Genomic DNA, 23,142 nt, shown 5'->3' with positions numbered 1-23,142 from the left:
CAGGCTGCCTGGACCATTTTGCCACCTGAGGCAAAAATGGGAAGGTGCTTTCATATGCGTGCACTCAACCTTGCCACAGCCTCACTTACTGGGTCTTAGGAAGGTTCTGTGCGATTTTGCAGGGCTCTTGCCAGTAGCTGCTGCAGCTGCTTCTCCTTGCTGCTTCTGTTTTGTGTGGGCAGTCCTGTGGAGGCGCCCCTTGGATTCCACTGCCTAAGGCGTCTGTCTCAGTCTGCCGCATGGACAGACCAGCCCTGGGAGTTACTCTCAAGTAAGTGTGGAAAGGACTGCCAATGTAATCAGTGTAACTTAAATTAGTCATGACTAACACTACACACGGGACACGGGTGGCGCTGTGGGTTAAACCACAGAGCCTAGGGCTTGCCGATTGGAACGTCGGCAGTTCGAATCCCCATGACAGGGTGAGCTCCCGTTGCTCGGTCCCCGCTCCTGCCTGTCTAGCAGTTTGAAAGCACAAAGTGCAAGTAGATAAATAGGGACCGCTCCAGTGGGAAGGTAAACAGCGTTTCCATGTGCTGCTCTGGTTCGCCAGAAGCAACTTAGTCATGCTGGCCACATGACCCGGAAGCTGTACGCCAACTCCCTCGGCCAGTAAAGCAAGATGAGCGCCGCAACCCCAGAGTCGGTCACGACTGGACCTAATGGTCATGGGTCCCTTTACCTTTACTAACACTACGCACAACTTATCAGGATGTACATTGGTACCTTGGGTTGCATACGCTTCAGGTTACAGACTCCGCTAACCCAGAAATAGTACCTCGAGTTAAGAACTTTGCTTCAGGATGAGAACAGAAATCGTTCTCCGGTGGTGCGGCAGCAGTGAGAGGCCCCATTGGCTAAAGTGGTGCTTCAGGTTAAGAACAGTTTCAGGTTAAGAACGGACCTCTGAAACGAATTAAGTTCTTAACCTGAGGTACCACTGTACATTGTTATTTAGGTCCTGACAGACTGTCATATGTGGCTAGTAAGGTAGATGTGCTCCAGGCATTTATTTATTTATTTAGATAAGTATTTATATGCCACCATTTATATACCGAAACATCAGGGTGGTGTACAGCAATAAGGTATCATTAAAAACAGAACAGAGATGATTGGGCAGTCAAACAATCTTCAAACAGCTGCATAGACATGCCAGCATAAAAAAAAGTCTTCAAGAGACATCTGAAAGTGAAAAGTGAGGATGCCTTCTGAACCTCGGCTGGAAGAGTGTTCCACAGCATTGGGATTGCAGTGCTAAATGGTTGGCTGGTAGCCGAGGCCATTTGGGACTTTGTAACATGGGAGCAACTCACAGCACTTCTCTGGATGATCTCAGTGAAAGCACTGGGATATAAGGGTGCAGGTGTGCCATTTATCACTGGGGCAGTGAGGGAGAAAGTATGTGTACATATTAAGGGATGGAAAAAGTACAGATTCCTTTATCTTTTATGACATTCTTGCAACCAAAAGCCATCTTTATGGTAGATATGGCCTCTAGTGCTGAGGTTCTCATTCTCCTTAATTGCTTCGGGGTACTACAAACCATGAACTGACATTCTGAAGAAATCTATACTTTTATAGCTTTGTGGGCTAAATATCGCATTGCTCCATTCACGATTTCGCACCATTTAGCAGGCAGAGCAGGAAGGCATATGTCCCTTTAGCATATCCTGCTGCATAGATTCGAAAATGGAAATCCACATGGAACAGAATGTTTGTTTGTTTATTGCAGAGCTGAGGGCCATAAATGGCACAGATGCATTTTATAGTCCTTTCTGGTGTGTGGAATATGTCTGCTCCCCAAATGTCCAGATCGATTAATCCAAAGGGCATTTGCTCAGCTGTCACACTTTGAGCATTGCTTAAAGTTAAAAAGGTTAAATTAAAATTTATTATAACGGAAGGCCAAGGTAAACTATAAATCCTAATAAAAACAAAACAGACTTTTCTCTTTATAATGAAAAACTGTGTGATATCCTAGCTGAATAATGAATTTCTAGAACTGTGTATTTCTTCACTCAGAGGTCACAGTAGTATCGCCATGAGACTTAATCTAGTAGCAAATTTTTCAGGAGCAAGAGTAGAAATTGGAAAAGCATGGAAACCTTTGATTGAAGAACTATTTCTAATGACATGGGAAATCACCAAACCAATAACATTAACCCAGAGGGCAGAATAATGAAATGATGTCGAAGTAATGATTTAATTGGATTATTTGCTAGAATATTCATTGCATTATAATAGATAACACTGAAGTATTTTTCCTCTGGCACTGCAATCCTATACTACTTACCTGGGAGTAAGCTCAATTGAACCTAATGGGACATACTCCTGAGCAGACCTGCATGCTGTAGTATTGCACTCTGAATTTAGGCTGCAATGCTGAACATACTTAATAGGGAGTAATACTTAAACATCCACAGTATATTTCTGTGTATTCTGTGTATGCGGGTGTAAGTGTGTGCATCTAATCTGCAAATTGGTGGGTTCAAATATTTCCAGATTATTATTTTTTTATTGCAATTTATTTCATTGTTTAATCCTTAGAAATCAATGTGACTTCTTACGTTCTGCAGTTAATTGTATTGTGCAATAAATAAATAGTGGAGAAGAAGCAAATGAAGTGAGAAAGACATCCCATCTCTACATGAGCAGAACCATATCCATTGGGGAGGATCAGCATAGAGCAAAAAGGGATCCCGTTCCCTCCCTAAGAGCCAGTGTGGTGTAGTGGTTAAGAGCGGTAGTCTCATAATCTGGTGAACCAGGTTCGGGTCTCCGCTCCTCCACATGCAGCTGCTGGGTGACCTTGGGCCAGTCACACTTCTCTGAAGTCTCTCAGCCCCACTCACCTCACAGAGTGTTTGTTGTGGGGGAGGAAGGGAAAGGAGAATGTTAGCCGCTTTGAGACTCCTTCGAGTAGTGATAAATCCAAACTCCTCTTCTTCTTCTAAGTGGCCCTTGGCACACGTACACACACGTTGCATGGAATGGTGTTATCTTGTGTGTGCTTCCTGTGTACTTATCTAACCATAGTTTTCCTGCCTGGGGTCCAAGTCCACAAATTACTTAAGGTCAGGGTTGCAGTGTATGCACACAAAGGGGAGAGGATGCCACTTGATGGGCTGTGCCTAGAGGTCACAGTTTCATATTGGTAGTCTGGAACTGGATAACATTTCACCTCAATTTTGTTTGGAATAATAGAATTGTATTGTTGGAAGGGACCAAGAGAGTCATCTAGTCCAGCCGCCTGCCATGCAGGAATCTTTTGCCCAATGACCCTGAGATTAAGAGTCTCATGCTGCAACGGCTGAGCTGGTATAATTGCTTAATTCTTTTTAATAAAGCATGCAAATGTAATTAAGCACTGGACAGTATCTGACAATACTAAACCTGCAACAGGTGCAGCAGCTGCATCCGGTGTGTGTCTGAGATGTTTGGAGAACATCTTCCAGGTATGCATCTGATGGGGATTACAATAACCAACTTCAAATTGGAATTTAATTGGTGGCTCTGCCTCATTTAATTGGGAGGGGGAGGAGGAAGTGAGCAACCTTGAAGGACAGGCTTGAGGGAGTCAAAATGGGAAATAGTCCAAGAAGGGGTGTGGAGGGAATCAAGTCTGACTGGCAGGTTTAGCAGAGCTGTGCCTGGGTTAAGGATAGGCAAATTTGTCAGTTTCAGTTTTCATTTTCCAGTCTTAAACTCTTTTCTCTATATTTCCAAATCAAGTTGAGAATTATTATAATTCTTTTACGTTCTCATGAAAATTTTGTAATAATGCATTTTTATATGCAACTTTTCTTAACATACACGTTTTGTCAAAGCAATTTCCTTCATATGCATTTTCAATGTTATTTTCAATAATGTTGGTATCCATCTGTCTTGAGTGAGAATGAATCACTGTGGTTGCAGAGTCCGGTAACTCATAACTGCTGCCTCCTGCATTGTTTTTGCTGCAATAGCAGCACCAAAGTGACCTCTCTAGGTAGTGTGTGTGGAGATCCTGGGCTACCCAGACAACAAGACTCCCCTCTTGGCCTTGCTGATGTGGTCCAAAGGAAAGCAGAGCAATACATTTGGCACCAGCTTGGCTGCAGGAGTTGCCAGAAGGAGGCATACAAGGTGCCATCCAACAGTCTTAGGGACTGCACTCTGGATTTGTGTAGGGTTTACTCTGTATCCTTTTCTTCCCTGTATGTCATACCTGGGACCTTATTTGATACAGCAGGCAGAGAAAGGTGGGAAGGCAGGACTGGGAAAAGAATCTGGATTCGGCCATGGCTGCTCTCTCTCCCACCCCTTCCCACATCAAGATATTTAAAGGTACAGCATGGATGTCTAACCTGCACCTTGTCTGCCCAATCTGAACAATGCAGGGCAAACGGATTGAAAGGTCAACCAGCTGGGCAAATAGGCATACTGATGAAGAAAGCTCTTAGAGAAGGGGGAGGGGTGTATTTTGAAGCTCTCCAAAAGTTAATTTGACAAGGCTGCCAGCAGCTACTCCTACCCCTGGCTCCTTTTGCCAGGAGAGAACATGCTAGCATTGGTTACTTTTGTTAGAAGCAGATTGGAACTGAAGTTCCTTAAAGTACATTCCTTGTATTTCTTCAAAAATTCCAGTCAGCCTTTCCTTTTATTTCCTTGACAGAACATCTTATTTCCATTAGGAAGCTAATGGGGTTTAAGAACATACTTGTCAGGGTCATTTAGTTCCATTTTATGTAACTCAACATCAGTTCCTTCATTCAACACCCTCGCCCCTTTTTGTCGTCTCGGTGTGGTGGAAATATTGCCTGGCTTATTCAGTGTAACCTTGTTTGCTTCATGTTTATCCTGTTTGTGTACCGAGTTTAGAGTGGAAGCGGAAGCTCCCATTGGTTTTTACAAACTCCTGGCTCTGGGGTGTGATTAATCCAATGTGTAGACTGCTTTTCACCTGGTGTGAACTCTAGAGGGTTTTTTAATCCTCATTTACCCGACAAACATTTTTTTCCTGCTGATTATTGTGCCTATAACTGGAAGTACTTTTTGGTATGTGACACTTGGCACTGTGGAAAATGGTAACATATACGTCCTACTTCCCCCAAGGAAAAGTGCTTTCAAGATTTATGTCTTTGTATAATGTGCTATGAAATTGTTAGACTAACCCTAATGGCCAATTTTATGTGCTGCTCATATTACCATAATCTGAAGGGCAATTAGCTGACTGTCATTATTAGAGGTCTGTGCCAACTGCAAAATTCCTTGGGACCTAAGGGGGAGTCTCATGTTCTGGAATCTTTTGATTGGCTCAAAACACAATATTGATTGTCATATTTTCTGTTCCTTACTGGAAGTGGAAATATAAATAAACCACAGCATCAAGCATTCATTTGCACTATAATGCTAGATATCTTAAATCACGGCATATGGGCACTGTCAGGAGGGAGGGTGCCAACTGGGTGGAAAAAATGATCTACACTTCCCATGTAGCCAGAATATTAATACACCCTTCTAAGCAGTATTGTGCATGGTTTATCCTCTATGTATTCCAAAATATCTGTGTATTCTGTGCTCAGATATCTTTACTGCAGCACAAGTGGCACTGTGGTCTAAAGCACTGAGCCTCTTGGGCTTGCTGATCGAAAGGTTGGCAGTTCGAATCCGCTCGACGGTGGTGAGCCTTCACTGCTCCATCCCAGCTTCTGCCAACCTAGCAGTTCGAAAGCACACCAGTGCAAGTAAATAGGTACCGCTGCAGTGCGAAGCTCCCCACCCCCAAACAGCAACGAAAAAACACCCATTGCTGAAAATGCTTCACATAGTTTACAAGACCTCTCCTTGCTGTGCAAACCTGTTCTTTTTAAATTTGATGTCTGGTAGATGGAAGGGGGTAAACTACAAATAATTCTGGTTTACATTTTAATTAGAGCTGGAGAAGGAGCCTTTCAATGCTTACCTCTTATTTAGAGCAACCAATACAAACCTTGGCTGGATCTACACATATAAAAAAACAAACACTAAGGGGGGAAACGTAGATAGCGCTTGATGCAATTTTCCATTGACTGCTGTACAGCACCCTCTGGTGTCACATTTTTATAATGCATTTATAATGTTGTAACTTACCCGTATAATTAGTCCCTTGTGAACTGGACCTGAACCTGGTTAGTTTAAGTGCGTGTCATGCACGTCTCAGCTTCACCAGACTCTAGCATGGTCTGGTGGCCAGATGGACCAGGAAGAGGAGCAGATTGGGGGCTGAATGGCTGGCACCAAGGGATGGAGGATGAAGGTCCTCTCCTTTTGGTTCTAGAAGTTACTCAGAGCTGCTGGCTCTCCCCACTGCCCTTCCAGCAGAGCATAGAGCCTCCTCAGAGAGCAGGGGCAACCTTAAAAAGACATAGGGAAGGGCTTAGCAGGAAGAGATGGCAGTGGATATGGAGGTAGAGGGACAGGACACAATCTTGTTGCCAAAACATAGGTGCTATATTCATAGGTGAGATCATTTGCATCTGCCCAGATAGAGCTCAGATCAACAGACTTATAGAGCAAGAGAGTCCCGTGAGTGAGCTTTGCCTGCTTCATATTTAAAAGCTTGGTGGGAGGGGCATACTAGTTGCTGGGACATCTTTGTAGCTCCTATTTGGTTATGAACCTCTTACCTTGCTCATGGAATCTGGACCTTGTGATCTCTTCCTTGCCTACACACAACAGTCATTGTGGTTTGGGAACTTGACAACATGAGGCACTTGCACTTCCTTTCTGCATTATGTCCAAAGGTAGTAACCCATGGGAAACTGTTATTATTGTTGTGTGGATGGGTGGATGCTAGATTGAGCCCTCTTAACACCATACTATAGTTCCTTTAGCTGTTTTGGGAGGGGGGGACCATGATTGTTTTCTATGCAGTTATGCTTTGAAACACCTAATTCTGCATATGCGTCACTTTGGGTATAGCTTTATAGGCTGTTTGTATAAGAACCAGGCCACAGAATTCTCAGGTGAAAGGAAAATCAATCTTATGATGGAGGTGCAGGATTCTTGAAAACCATGTAGCTGACATCATTAATACTTACAATCAAATAATTACACACACACACACACACACACACACACACACCCAAAACAGCTGAAAAACTAAGCAAACACTAACATTACTCTTCTGAAGGGGAACCAAATGCTGACAGCTTTGGAAGGTGTATATTCCATTTTATGGTAGGTTGGAGAGGCTGACGAGAAGAACATTTGTTATTTGATGAGTTTTGACATGCTTCAGAATGTAGCAAAGGGATGTTTCTGCTGGGGGGGTGCCTTTTTAAAAATGGAAATACTATATTCATGACGAGAGTTTTGTAACAGATGTCAAGTATAGTGAAGAGAAGTATAATTAACTTCCTTTTATTGGCATGGCAGAGGGTTTTTTGGGGGGTGGGGTGGGGGAGTAAGACGCACACACATTCTTTACTGAGTTTCTTTTTGCCAGAACAGTGTAGATTTCTGCAAATTGTGCTTGGGAAAATATTGAAAGGTGTGATGATGCTTGATCAGTACATGGGCAGCAGGGGTTTGAGGGGAGGTTGCTCCGTTAGAAGCTTACTTGCTCCAATATAGGCCCCCTCCTCCCGCCTATGCTGCTTTGATGCCCAATTGCTGCTGCTTTCTGTGTATGCTTAATCACAGGCCTCCTGGGGCTCATGTTGATACATTCAGTGACCAGCTCCACATGGTGATTAGGCTTGTCAGCTCTCTCTCCTTGGTCTGAAGTTTCATGATATCAACCTCCTTTTGGGAGTCTCCAGAGGAAGGAGTAAAATCTCAGAATGAGGAATCAGAATAGAATGGGCAGGCGGCTTTATCTTGGCTTGATTTCTGTTATTACTTCTGCCTCCATATCCATTGAACTCCACCCCTGAGGTCCTTCCCCCTGGCATCTTCTGCTCCTACCATGTGACACTAAGCGCCATCTTTGTCCTACTAGACTCTCTATACTAGCCCTTGTGAACTGCCAGGCACCACCTTATCTCTTTGACCTGGTCTAAATCTTTGGCCTGGTGGAAATGAGAAAATAGAGGCCTAAGCTGATAGAGTGAACTGTGGCACTGCAGGCTGCAAATGGCATGTGTTTATGTTTGTCGCCTTTTGCATATGCTCCTATGTAGAAAGTTCAATATTAACCAAAAGCTAGCACAGTAGCTTTGTTTGTTTGTTTGTTTGTTTGCTTGTTTGTTTGTTTGTTAATTCAGTGAAGGTTGTTATAGGAGGGAACATTTTTAAAAAATACTTTCTGTAGAACCAAAGAGAGGGTCTGTGATAAATTCCTGTATTATTCCGCCACCACTTTCTCCTACAGAAGCAGTCCAGGCCTTCAGATATAATAAACCTTAGACTTTGCAATCTAACTGGCCTGACTGCAATCCAATGGCCTGACTTGGTGTAAGGCAGGTTTCTATGTACCTACATCATTCTGCCCGAGCAGGGTTTTGTTTTCCCCCCAGCTGAAACTCAGTTCTGGCACCTCTCAGGTGGGCACCATTGCCATTATAAGAGAACAAGGGAAGTGCTCACAGTGAGTTCTGGCACCTCTTTTTCTAGAAAAATAGCACTCCAATAGATGCTCTAGCTGCAGGACACTGGGTTTTAGGATGAAGCGGTGAGGCCTATTTCATCCATGCATAGCAATTACACCCAAACAAATCCGTAATTGTTCTGAAGTGATTTTGTAAGCCTATCAAAGTGAGCTGTATAGCTGTTACTCTGAAGTAAGACCCATTGCGTTTGACCCACGAAGGAAGTATGCATAGGATTGCTGCAGATGTGCCTGTCTGTTACACAAAGCAGTACCCTTCTCAGAATGTGTGTTCTGATGTTCAGCCCAGACACTTTGGGCTGAGGTATTGTTTGGGTTTTTTGTTAAGTGTGTAAGTGTGTGTTGTTTGCTGTTGGTTTTTTGTATCTTTATTCTAGAGTTTGCAGTTATTCATGTGGAAATTGTCCAGATCAGTTTTGTATTTTATTAATGTTTGATTTATTATATATGCCTACTTTTTATGTTTTTGTTATGTATTTTTCATGTTGTAAGGAGCCTTGACCATGGTTTGAACTGTGGGAAGGCAGCATACAAATAAAAGTATGTGTGCATGTATGCAGTGCTTTTTTCAGGAGGGACGACACTCAGGGGTATGCATACCCCTAAACATTTTGTGAATCTTTGTACTTTTGTCTATTTATTGTATTCATTTTTCCCAATTTAAATTATAAAATGGTGATTTTCTTGAGTCAAAATGACAGTGCCCCTAAACATTTTTTTTTTTAAGAAAAAAAAGCACTGCATGTGTGTATACGATGGTCTTTGCCACTCCTTTGCTTTCATGAATTGGTGTTTCTGGAGTCACTACGGAACAAGCAAGAAATGCATTATTCTGGGCTACCAAAGGGGGCGATAGAGCACCTTGTAAAGAAGGTGCTGGAAGGCTGAACTAAAGTTGCTACAAAGAGAAAATGGTGGTTGTATGTTTCTGACAGGCAATAAATAAATAAATAAATAAATAAATAAATAAATAAATAAATAACCAACCAACCAACCAACCAACCAACCAACCAACCTCAGGCCAGATATATATATATTTCTTTGTTTGCGTGCTGCTCCCTGCAGCACAATCTTTATATTTGTAAGTAAAACAGATGATATTACATGAACAGGACAAAGTCACCAATACGCTTTCCTCAGAGCAAAATGCAAATGCACCCTGTGATTTCTGACGATCAGGGAAAATGAATGTCTCAGTCACGTGCACACACACACAGAGAGAGAGAGAGAGAGAGAGAGAGAGAGAGAGAGAGAAAGCACTATTTTAGGTTATCCACATTTTATCTTCTTTAAAGCAGCTCTTCAACTTTTCCAGAAAGTTCCTGCTGTGCACACATTCCTGGCTCAGCAGGGCCAGGCTCATTAGCAGGTTTCTGTTTGCCGAGAAATGTCATTACTAGGGGCTCAAGCAGCAAGTTCAGCAACAACATGTTGGTTGAAGAGGAGAAAAGGAAAAAGCCACAACACCCTCACTTGGTAGAGGAAGCACATCCTACTCTTAAGACAGGCAACTTATAAGGCTGCTGTAAGGCCAAACAAACATGCTCAAGGGAGTCACAAGCCCTTAACTGAGAGAAATTATTTGTTTGCCTCAACAGTTCCTTAATTATATTCCGGATTTCTAGTTCACTATTTCATATGAAATAGCAAAAAATAGGGTAATAGAACATCTTGTTTTTGTATAATTGTGGTATTTTTGTAGGAAGCTTCAGTGCTTTTTTTCTGGCGGGGACGCAGACCCCTAAACATTTTGTGAATCTAGGTTTGGCCTCATTGAGGGGCAGTATTTCAATATGAGTAGGAAAATGAGAGTACCCCTAAACATTTTATTTTAAGGGGGGAAAGCACTGGGAAGCTTCAACCTGATCAAAGGACTAGCCATTTTCAGTGTTAGTGCTGAGGCCTGAAACAGCCAACACTATAATAAAGGAGAATGCCGTTGTTAATTGGCAGCATGGCTTTCCTTCAGATGAGGAAATCCCCATGGTTTTCCAGAGCTTACCTCCTCTTATTAATGGGCCTCACATGCAGAATAAAAACTTCAACTGCATATTTCTTCCGCTCATAAATAAACAATTCTTGTTTTCCCAAGAATGTACCCCTATTTTACAATATTGATCCAGTGTCAGAAACACTAGATGAGAGGAATGCAGGTTTGCAAAGATGTCAGTCCAAAAGTGCAAATCAGTGCTGGATTGACCTGCACCAAGACACAATGGCTTCCACCTGGTTTAGAGGAGCCCAGTCTCCACATCATGTATGATGGGATTGAAAATGCCATTGACCTGATTGTTCCTCATGATGCCCCCTAAAAAGGCATAGGATATTAACAGCAGTGAGCAGCTATCATCACGGGTGAAACACACTCCCTTCTTTTCTTGCGAAAGAAACATCTGCCAGGCAGTACTCAACAGACACTTTACTTATTTATTTAACTTATGATACCCCCTCATAAAATCACTTCTCTGAGTGTTGTACAAAAAGAAGAGAAAGATACAATAAAATATTTAGGAATGATTGGCAGACAGGAGCTCAAAGCACAGCTCCTAGCACAAGAGCTGAGGCAAGCCAATGGCTCTTCAGCGCAGGAAAACATGTACTGAAGGAATAACATTTTAATGAAGGGTAGAGATAGTTGAGGAATTGATCCTTGTAACTTTTGATACAAGCTGGGTGGGACCATGCTAACATCTGTCATTCAGAATTTAGCCTGCAATCCTAATCCCACTCAGTTACCATGGAAACTCAATAGGACTTACTTCTGAGTAGACATGGTTAGGCTTGCACCATTAGTTATCCATGCTTTCTGAATGTTTCAAGATTTGAAGGAAATTGGGACTGTTCAAGATCCTTTGCTTGCAACATTTTTGTTAACTGGAGCTTTCTCTTAACCAATTCCTTGTTGAAATTCTGCAACAAACTTGAGGGATAGGGAAGAGGCAGCTCATTAGAGACTTGAGAGCTTAAAATGGGAACATTGTGGTTTGGGAATTATTTTAGTGAAGTACCTGGGTCTGTTTGTGGTCACCCTTCAGGAGCATACAAGAACAGGGTGGTGCAACATTGGGCTCCCATGATTTGCCGGCGGTATGAAACTTCCGGATTGGCCAGGCCTGATATAAATGTCTTGAGCCTGGCCTTCTTCTCTTGCCTAATTGCAATAGTTTCTGTATGCTTCACTCTAGCTCTCAACTTGCATAGCAGAACCCAGCTAATGCTGAGTGTCCTGCTGACTGCTATCATAAAGCTGACTGCTATGATTGCATCATAGGTTCCGTTGAAATGTCAGCTGCAGCTTAAGCTGTATAGTATGTTGGGTGGTATTCAACCAAATAGTTGTGCTAGTACAAGGATATTTGCCACTAGCACAATAGGATTTACCCCTCCTATCCTCCATGTGTGCCACATGCCATCTCCAAATGTTCTCCAGAGGGTTGGTGGAGGCCCTCAGAACAGATTTATGGGTTGCATGGTAGCGAAGATGGGGGAGAATATTCACTCTTGCATGGACAGAATTTTCTCCTTAGCACTACTCATTCTTTTGCCTGAGTCTATGTGGTTACTCATATAACTTCCAAATAAGAAAATAATCCTGCATCAAAGCATAACAGCCATCTAATTATAGATTCTTTTTTTTTTTGTTCACCCTTCCTAGAAATTGAAAAGTTCCAGAGTTCTGATGAGAAAAAGGAGGATGAAGAGAAAAAATACCTCGATGTCATCAGCAACAAAAATATAAAGCTGTCAGAAAGAGTATTGATTCCTGTCAAACAGTATCCAAAGGTATTGTAATACCTATATAATATAAGACAGACTGTGCTATTTTGATAGATGATTGTGGTTATGGTTATAATTAAATGCTGTGCTCAAAGTGCTAAGTCAGGGCAGTATAAAAAGAGAATTAAAATGTATTCATGCCTCTTTATTGTTTCTAATAAGTGTTGGATCAATATTTCAGATTGGATTTTGAGGGAATACACATAGAGTTCAGACCAACTCCATTAAATTCAATAGGAGTTTTGACTTCGACTACAACTCAGGGTGGATTGTACACCTTTACTGTCCTCCTACCCCCCACATCTTGGCTACCTTTACTCATCATGTAAGGAGTTAATGGTGCTGGGATTGGTCTAGCCAAAAGGCTATGGCGTGGCTAGGCTAGGAGGAGGGGATGGCAAGTGAGGAAGTACTGGGCTACTGGACAGGCTGTGGTACTGAGGCCCACATGAAAGTGGCCCAGGTTTTACTGGTGGGTCCTGGTTCTCTGTTTGAAAAGCACTGGTTGAAAGGGAAATAAGAAACTTACTAGACACTCCTCTGAAAAATCCTCTCATATGATAATTTGGTTTCTTCCCACTTACTTGCCTTGAAGTAAAGAAAAATTTACATCTCAAAGGAAGCCAGTATTATTTTGAGCAAATTTGGAAGGTGCCACTTCTGCAAATCAAAATTCCTCAACACAGATCTGCATAACAAAGATCCAGGCAGGAGGTAGTAATATGTGTGTGTGTGTGTGTGTGTGTGTGTGTGTGTTTATATATATATATGATGAAGTAAAGGAATGCTGCTTTCCCCTGTGCGGCCTTGTATTTTACACAAATAGTTGTTGTCCTGGCAGTATTCAAACTGAAATGGTAAACACCCCCATTTATCTCTAGTGCAATTTTTCCTGCTGATTTATTGTCACATGGTATTTGGCCTCACTATTAGCTTTGATTACACTCTCCACTTTTCACTTTATTCTTTCATCAGCAATAGCAATAAATTACAGTGGGTAAAAAAGCATATCGACCCAAATGAGAGGTGTGTATAAAAAAAGAGAGAGAAGGAGAGGTGCATTGATTCCAAGATGGCATTTACCTCCTGAATTGTGAATATAAAATTGATGTAAAATAATCATCAAAATGGTAAAAGGCACAAGAAATAGGCATTGCTAGAGGACGGCTTGTTATTGCCTTGTTAAGATGTTGCACTGTTCCTAAATTGGTAATGTTCTATAGCATCACTGCTTCTCTGCCCTGTGCCTGTTTTGGGAATCAAAGGTGCTACTGGCAGCACATCCCATATTTTTCATATAATACCAGTCATGGGACAATATACAAATATTCTTAATAATAGATTATGATTATGTTTATTAAATTTCTCTACTGCCCTTCAACCAAAGAGCACAGGGAGGTTTACAATAGAAAAACACAACACGTAACAGCAGCAAACAAAAACAATACCCCTCCCACAGTTTAAAAGGTCATAGATTGTTTACCGGTAATTAACCAAAGGCCTGGGGGAAGAGGGATGTTTTTGCCTGGCGACTAAAGATACATAACAAAGATACCAGGTGAGCCTCCCGGGGGAGAACATTCCACAAGCAGGGAGCCACCGCAGAAAATGCCTTTTCTCATGTTGGCACCCTACGGACCTCTCATGGAGGAGACATATGAAGAAGGGCCTCAGATGATGAAGGAGCAACCTATCTACAACAACTTTCTCCTTTTGTGCTATAGAAAGATTTCCTATCCTATTGCCCTTATAACTAGCAAAGCACATGCACATAATTAAATGCAAGGATTTACGTGTACTCAGTTATCAAAGAAGTGGTGTTCAGTTCAAGTGGCCTGGAAGATTATGACAGTTAAATCCTAACCATTTCTACTAAGTAGTGAGACCTATTAAATTGAATGAGTCTTAGGAATTAGGATTGTGGCCTAAATTGAGAGTGAAGAGGTGATGTGTTCAGAATCCTGAGACCGCTTACATTCAACTGATATGTGTTTACAATGGTGCCTTGGGTTACATACACTTCAGGTTACATACGCAGCAGGAGACCCCATTAACTAAAGTGGTGATTCAGGTTAAGAACAGTTTCAGGTTAAGAACGGACCTCCGGAACAAATTAAGTACTTAACCCGAGGTACCACTGTATTACATTTTATCTCCTGTGTCTCTTCCATTACAATACTGAAGGCGAAATAATAATCAGAATGTGGTTTTGGGTGGAAGGAGCATCCTCTTTCTCATTTCTAAGCTTGCAAATCCATGTAAAGAATAATCACATCATATATCTGATTTAAAACTCTGGATTTTACTGTCCGTGTTCTGTCATTCCAGAGCAGCTCAGCTAGTGATGGTGCTGAAACCCCCCTCCCCATCATTTCTTCTCTTTTAAATGTCTCCTGTCTCTAATCCTGACAGTCAGGATTTCACAGCACTTGCTTAAATGTGTTTTATTAAAGTATTTTTTCAGGAATAACAAAAAGTACCTTCAGCATCCCTGTTTTCAAATCATAGAGTCCTTCATGCAAATCAGTTGCATTCAGTTTGAGACATGATTGTTATGGGTAATATGTGGCTGAGGGGGAAAGAGAAGTGAGGAAGGGAGTGGGGAGGAGACAGAAATGAGGGGAGACAATAAACTTTCATTCTCTTTCATAATATATGAGCGGAGCTTTTGAGGCACATTTATCACCCCCTGGAAGTGCATTTGGAATGCTTTGTGAGCTTAGGAGCATTTTTAAGTGAGTCTTTGTGAAGAGAAAAATAGGCAGTGGTAACATCATAGGTTTGGCTTTGGGAGATTGGATGTGCCAAGGAAAGAGAAGTCCTGCTGTCAGAATTTAGTGCAGCTAGCCAGGCTTGCATTGCAAGCTTTCTGTTGTCAACCATTAAATAAGGCCCTTGCTGAATTGTGCAGATGCTACAGTTTGTTTTCATCTGTCAGTCAGTCTTGGCAAGATTCCAGGCAATCAGAAACGAATTAAGAATAATTCTATTAAAATTTTTAAAAGAGAGGAAAGTACTGGTGTTAGCAATCCACCTTTTGAAGTGTTTCTCAAAAGACTGTATATGAAGGACATTGACAGCTTGTCTCCTTGATCAGCTTGATCAGTCAATGGTGGTCATTTACCATGGCAGATCATTCTTGTCTCCAGATTAATTTCACTGTACTGTTGCTTTGTTAGGCATTATTAAACTTGGTTGCTATTTTTAATTGGTTAGGGCCATGTTACCCCTCCGTTCCTCTTTGCTGTGTCATGGCTATTACTAAAAATCCACCTGTATTTTGGTCTAAGGATGGCTCTGCATAGTTGGCAGCAAGGGAACATTTGTTTTCAAAGTTGGGCCTGACACTTGCTTTCCAGTGTATATTTGGCTTCCCTTTCTATTACATTTTGTAGTACCAAGAATTTGCCACATCCTTTTGCCGCATTGTTTCCCGCTTGCTCACCAAAGCTCAGACAAATAAAGATATAATTTCATTATATATTATGGCTTGAAGGCAACATGGGCAGTTTGTCACAAGCTCTGTAATTATAAACACTGGGTTATTCCAACCTACCATCCCCAATTCTTCAAGGAAAAATGCATTTTCACTGCTCCTTTGTTACAGGTGGGAAGTTGAGGATGACAAAAAACAAAACAAAAAAACATTTTGTCAAAAGAACTCTTCCAGGTTCCCCACCCCAGACCAAAAATGGGAGGGAATAACCTTGGGGTTTTTTAGTTATTCCTGGGAGTTAATGAAATGAAGGGGACTCAAAGCCCCTTCCCCATCTTCTTCTTTGTCACTCCAAGAGAAACTGCAATGGGCCCTTCTCTGACCTGAATATTTTTCTGATCCAGAGAAGGGCTAAGCCTGGGCATTTTAGGCAGTGTTTTAAGAACCCTTGGAATTCATATGGAAGCTGGACCCAGATAAACCTAATGTCAGTCCACTGGTTGAACTCTCAATCTATGCTCAGATATGGTAAAATATCCTCAGTATGGCACTAAAACAATCATTAGTCATATATTTCATGTATGCAGTTGCATTCAAGGGTCTCTGTGTTGTGCTGTGCACAATGGATGGGATGAAGCAATCTCTTGTGGTGCTCTTGAAGGAGTAAAATATCCTCAGTATCAATCAGCACTAAATATAATGACTTCAGTTAAAATATTCACACTCAAATCAGTATTAAATCTACTCTTCCAACTCTACTTCAGGGAAGAAGAGGAAAATATTTAAAATGAAGTGACATTTTCTGAGGAATAGGAACTATAAAATGTGTATACGAATATGATTGGAACATGAATTCCAACCTTGAATTTGTTTGGAAGGGGAAAATTAAGACACAAGCTAGACCAGGGTTTCCCAGACGTGTGTCTCCAGCTGTTTTTGTAGTAAAATTCCCATGATCTCTGATCACTGGTCCTGCTAGCTAGGGATTATGGGAGATGTGGTCCAATAACAGCTGGACACCCAAGTTTGGGAAACCCTGACCTAATGAATGCAATATATAGTAACCCTCCTTAGACAACACAAGTGAGTGTGGCTGATTCTTCATGGAAGCAGGTGCAGGAAAGTAGTAGAAGGCCCCCTTTTGAGCAACTGACATTCAGTGTGACTTGTCTACCATAGACCCTAAGTCTAAGGGGTTGAGGGGAACTTTTTCAGGCTGAGGACTATATTCCCTTCTGGGACCTCATGGCAGTGGTGAGTGAAACCAGAGGCAAAAGTGGGCCAAGTAACAAATGTGAATTTTGCCTTTGTATAGTAGGCTACCACTCTCTATCTTCCATCCAGGCAAACAGGAGGTATTATCAGAGTTCGGGGACACATTTCCATCCAGGAAAAGACACCTAAGGAAAATTAGAAGCAGGTCCACTAAGGGATATGGCTTTGAGGGAGCACTAATGGGGCCAGAGAGAGCTCTGGAAGGCCACATTTGGCCCCCAGACCAAAGGCTCCCCAGCCCTCCTGAGATACACTGTACTATTCCTATGATCAGAAGCTATGAGAAAAGCCCTTCTTTTTTTGACTGAATGAACAAGGCCCTGTTCTTGCTATTTGTACATGCATAGGACCTGTTCAAGCAGGCTGCTGAGTGATGTAGGTCAGGGTGAGGCCCACCACCACGACCCTGCTGTGTAGTTTTTACATTCAGTAAGCACACCTAATGTGGTTCGAAGTGGCCTAAGGTCACATTAGAAATCAAGAAACTTTAAAAGAAAACAGTTAGAGAAGCCTCCTACTGCTCTGCTGCAAATTTCCATTAAAGGAGCCAAGTTATGAAGAACAAAGCAATAATGTCCTGAAATTAAGGGCTCACTCACAATGTAAATGCTGACATCAACAGAACACTAAAGCCATGAATGGTGTCACTATAATTAGGTTAGATGTAGCATAGCACAGATTTTTTTTTTAGTATTCTTTCTGCTTCTGCCAAAGGAGAAGCTTTACTTATTTCAGGCATAATTACATTTGTCACGTATTTTGGAAATGCAAAAAAGCATGCTAGCACAAAGAGGCAATATGACTTTCAGAGCAGATCATGTAAATGCTTTTCGTAATATGATTAGAGGGATGAGATGACTGATGATAGCATGGAAAGCAGAAAACAGTGCTTTTCCTTCTCATTTATTTTTTGCTCTTGATTTCCCATCAGTGGATAACTTAAACTGTGGGGTCAACAGTGAACATGATGTGGGAAAGAATGTTTGAAAATACTTTGGCAATTTATATATTTCTTTCCCCAAGTAACAGATGCGTATGTGCGTAATGTGATTTGTATAAATCAAACATAACTGAACAATTTGCACGGGATTTCCTTTTCCACATTGCTTTTTGGGTTCCCCTTGTCAGGGTCAGCAGGACATGTCATTGTCACCAGCAGCTTCCCTGAGCTCATCACTCTAATAGCAAACTTGGACAAAGTGTGCCTGCAGAAATGGAGCCAAAGCAGAGCCACTGAAAGGCAAAAGGGAGGTATCAGCTTGGAAACCCCAAAGTCTATAAGCGCTTCAAGAGGTCTCAGGGAAAGGGTTGCAGCTCAGTGAGAGAGCATCTGCTTTGCATGCAGAAAATCTCAGGTTCAATCTCCAGATCTCTAGGTTGGACTAGGAAAGAAACCCTGGGCAGCCAGTCAGTGTAGTAGACATATCAGCTAGCTGGGCCAATGGTCTTACTCAGTATAAGGCAGCTTCCTATGTCTAAAGGTAAAGGTAAAGGGACCCCTGACCACTAGGTCCAGTTGCGGACTGCTCTGGGGTTGCAGCGCTCATCTTGCTTTACTGGCCGAGGGAGCCGGCATACAGCTTCCGGGTCATGTGGCCAGCATGACTAAGCCTCTTCTGGTGAACCAGAACAGCACACGGAAATGCCGTTTACCTTCCCGCCGGAGCGGTACCTATTTATCTACTTGCACTTCATGCTTTTGAAGTGCTAGGTTAGCAGGAGCAGGGACCAAACAACGGGAGCTCACCCCGTTGTGGGGATTTGAACTGCCGACCTTCTGATTGGCAAGCCCTGGGCTCTGTGGTTTAATCCACAGCGCCACCCGTGTCTACAGAAGTACAAAAAAAAAATTAAGCCTACGGGGACAGCTCCTCCCAAAATCCAGGCCAGTGAAGACTGGGTTTGCTCAGCAAGCACTGAGCATTGACTGAGAGTCGGGAAAGTAAAACTGAAAACTACAGGGGGCAGAATGGAGCATTTCATGGACACTTGTCTTTCTGAAAGAGAAGCTATTGGTATTGAACCTTCACATTAGATCTGTGGCTCTTTCCATCTGTTGGCTGTTCCTGCCACCCTATCCCACCCAGCCATTGCTTCCATTTCACAACGGTTTGGGGTTGCTTCCAAAACCCGCAGATACTGTGCATATTATCAGAAAGGACCAAAACGAAAACAAAACAAAACAACAACAACTTAAGCAGGCAGAAAAGAAAACCTGCTGTGTTGAACAGGCAGTTTTAGTATTTATACCAGCCCTGACCAGTCCTGGGCTTCATGCTGCTTGTCAACTGTGGGGGCTAATGTTGCATTCCCCTACTTCCTTTTAAGCTGGAAAAACCCTCTGAGAACAGAAGTCCCCATGTTGCTCACATGATTAAGCCCCAACTCATATTGTTCATTATATAGACACTTGGAAATGACATATGGAAAAGAGGTAACATATGGAGCATCCCTGAGCTCCAAAGCCATAGAAACAATGGGAAGTAGTAGAATGATATCGTCAGCTCTTTTGTTTTCAGCACAAACAGTAACTTGGAACAGTATTGCTCCATTAGTGCTGTGAGCCCAACTTCTGGAAAACCATATATTTACAGAGGGTTGGTTACTTTCACACTCCAGCTGGCAAGGAAGACACTCCAAACAAATCACCTTTCATCACACACATCCCTTTGCAACCGAGTAACAAGAATATGTGCTTTAATAATGCACTGCCTTTTTTATTTATATTGCTGCTACAGTCTGAGCAGTGCAACCTCAAAATGCCTATTTAGTCAAACAAGAAAATGAATGCTAATAACATGTAGCATCTATAAGAGGCTCACTATCGTAAATAGGATCACAGGGGATGTATTAACTAGGATATGCTGGGAGCTATTTTGTGGAAAGGGAGAGGAGCTGAAAACACTTCCAGTCATATCAGTGTGACTTTTTTAAAATTTAGCACCGAAGAAAGTGATCAATCATTGAAAAGCTAACAAAAGATCTTTGCAAACGCAATAGCTGTTTGCAGTTGTCAAGTTGGGCTGAGGATAATAAGAGAATAACAAACTCCTTTCTGAAATGATTTTTTCCCTAAAGCCTCAGCCAGATAAAGTGTGATGAGTTGCTCTTAAATCTGGCTGGAGTTATTGAACATTACCAGGAAAAAAATATCATAAGCATACTATAGAATCATTTAGATACAGGAGGGAGCCTGAAGATACAGTATAAGGATTTAGAATGTAAAATAGATCCCATTTTAAATATGTCTATATAGGTGATAACCAACATTGGTCATACTGAATTCAGAGTTGACCCATTGAAATTAATGAACTTAAGTAATTTAAGTCGATAACTTTCAGTGGGTCTACTCTGTCCTCACCCTGGGAGTTAGTCTCGCTGAATTACTTCCAAGTAGATATGGTTAGAATCATAGCCAGAGTTGGAAATTACTAGATATATATATAAGAGGTGTGAGAGAGACCAAATATTTGCCTTGTATTTGTGTGTGTTTTTAAAAAATAAAACAGTTCCTCAGTTGTTCTGTCATCTTTCTGTTTTGATCTCTTTTTGCAGTTCCAAGTTGCCCTGTCTTAAATGAAGCTTTATGTTTCCTATTCACATAAATGAGGAATCTAATAATGGCTTTAATTCCCCACCCCCTTTTTGGCTGAAGTGGATGAAATTTGAAGGCACATGAAAATCTTCAGAGTGAATTAAACCTGCCAGATAGGTCTTGGGATGTGTAGCAGGGAAGTAAAAGAATATACTTTACTCCATTAAAGCTCAAAACTTCATATTAGTTTGATATTTTTGAAGGGGGCAGAAGTGAGGATTCTCTGTCTTACCTTAAAATAATTAAGAGTTGGCCAAATAATTTGTATTTTCCTTGTATATCTATTTGTTCCAAATGTTATTAGTTAGTTAGTTAGTTAGTTAGTTAGTTAGTTAGTTAAACCAGGACAACGTGGTTCAAACTGAAACAAAAAAACCCTTGCATTACATTTTTATTTTTTAAACCATCGGTTTCCCTGTTTTAATTATAATATTAAAAACAATCCAGAGGTCTTTGGTGATCTGCAGGTGACATGTTGGATAGCCTCACATTTTGCAAAGCCCAGAGAGTTATAGAAACATACTGTATTTTCCCTATACAAGATGCCCCCATGTATAAGACACCCCTTATTTTGGGGGATTCCAAATTAAGAAAACACCCCTCAGCACTACCCATGTATAATATGAGCCCCAATTTTAAACCTAATTTTTTCGTTTAAAAAACCCTAGTCTTAAACTCTGTATTTTATTTTATTTTTAGGTGAAGCGATTAGAACTGTACATGGTATTCCAAATGTGGTCACACCAGAGATTTGTATAACAGCAGTATAATACTGGCAGTTTTATTTTCAGTTTCTTCCCTAAATGATCCCTACCATGGGATTTGCCTTCTCAACAGCTGCCACACACTACACTGTAGGAGGAGAAGCTGAGATAACTCAAGGACAAATAGGCTAAAAACTTAATAATAAATAGGTGCCTTGCTACCCCCCCCCCCAAATGTTTTTGCTTTACAAGTTCTTGTCCTGTATTTGTGCGTGTGCGTGTGCATGTTAGGTATTTATTATTTCATGCCTTATAATTGATTAAAACCAGAATATCCCAATGGATAGCATATTAGCCTTGGAATTTATACGTTCATGTGCTCCCACAGCGAAATAAGCTTGTTGCATGTCAGTAGGTGACCCCTTTTATTCAGCCACAATTTCCTGGGAATTATAATGGGTGCTACCACATTGCAAATAATAATGAGATACATGTTGCAAAGCACTTTAAGTAATAATCATAAATGACAATTAAGGTAAATGCTGAGTCCATGGTAGCTTTGACTTATGAGAGACAACCTAGATTTGGCCTGAACTGTCATAAAACTGTCATAAAACTATCACCATTGCAGATATGGAAATGAGCGTTTCCTATGAAATGTCTCCACAAGGAGAAATTTGGCTCAATATTCGCATGGCTGTACTTCAATTATAGTATGAACTGGCAACATCAATTTTAAAATTAAGCAGAAAAAGCATAGGTAATTCTACTCTTCTTACTGCTCCCCACCCCCAATAACTAAAAGTGGATTTCCCCTAATGAAGGGGGAGAGCATCTTGTATTGCTGGCTTAATCTTTACTGAGATGAGAAAGGCGAATTTGCTTCCTGTTTTGCAAAACTGGCAGCATCAACACACACTTCAACCCCACTGAGCCCAGTGGATAGAGTTCATACACAGTGTGTATTCCGGCTGCAGGAATGCTTCAGCCAGTAGTGCAGTACCTAAGAATGTTTGATCTCCTCTTATCGCTTCGACAACACAAACTCTTCTTTATTTTATTTGGCCTGAACTGGGGATTGATTCAGTTCTCCTATTCTCTCTTCAAGATATCCCTGACTTCACTCTTCTGCTTTCCTGAATGATTATCTCACCTAACATTCCGACCACACAATAACATTGATACTCCCATCCCGCCCCCTCCACAAATGGTCCTGAAATTGTCCGCAGTATCTTCTCTTCAGAAGCAAGGATATAAATAGGAGCTCTCTTAGATCAGATTTTATTTCCCATGGAGGAATGGTCCAAAAACTTCAGGCTACAAAGCTCTTTACAGAGCAAGTTGGATAGGTAGTAATAGGAGTAGCAGCAACTAAGTAAGTATTCTTAACTATGTGTGCGCTTGCATAGCTGGGTCCTAAGCACAAAGGATACAAGTGTTGAAAGCTGGTGTGGGTGACCTGTCTCCATTAAAGTCAGTGGGAAATTTAGGCTGTGGTACTGAACCTAAGTGTTTGACCCATTACAATCAAAGCCAAACTGGGCTAACTATACATTGGATTGCCCAGTTGCAGATTAAGTTACAAATAGTTTAAAAATTATTTTTAATCACATGTCCATCTTGCCTTCCCTCCAGGAGCTTATGGTCAAATGAGACAATAAATAAATTTAATGAAGTCAGCCTATGTAGACAATATGTTAAATGTATGAATTTATTTTATGTAGGGTTTTTTTTTTCTTTAAGCTCATGGCACATAGGAAGCAGATGGGGAAACAAGAGTGGG

The 23,142-nt window shown here is 41.4% G+C and overlaps 1 protein-coding gene across 12 annotated transcripts in view; it reads left to right on the top strand.

Annotated features, from left to right (window-relative positions):
• KHDRBS2 (KH RNA binding domain containing, signal transduction associated 2) overlaps nucleotides 1-23,142 on the top strand; it is a 330,858-nt gene that overhangs the window by 69,698 nt on the left and 238,018 nt on the right. For all 12 annotated transcript variants that reach the window (XM_083730715.1, XM_083730719.1, XM_083730720.1 and 9 more), the window contains exon 2: nucleotides 12,228-12,355. In XM_083730715.1, the coding sequence (XP_083586841.1) occupies nucleotides 12,228-12,355 (128 nt within the window). The remainder of the gene's footprint in view (nucleotides 1-12,227; nucleotides 12,356-23,142) is intronic.

This window comes from Podarcis gaigeae, assembly GCF_964106915.1.
Source record: "Podarcis gaigeae genome assembly, chromosome: 3".
Lineage (NCBI taxonomy): Eukaryota > Metazoa > Chordata > Lepidosauria > Squamata > Lacertidae > Podarcis > Podarcis gaigeae.
This window is presented reverse-complemented; position numbering and strand designations above follow the sequence as displayed.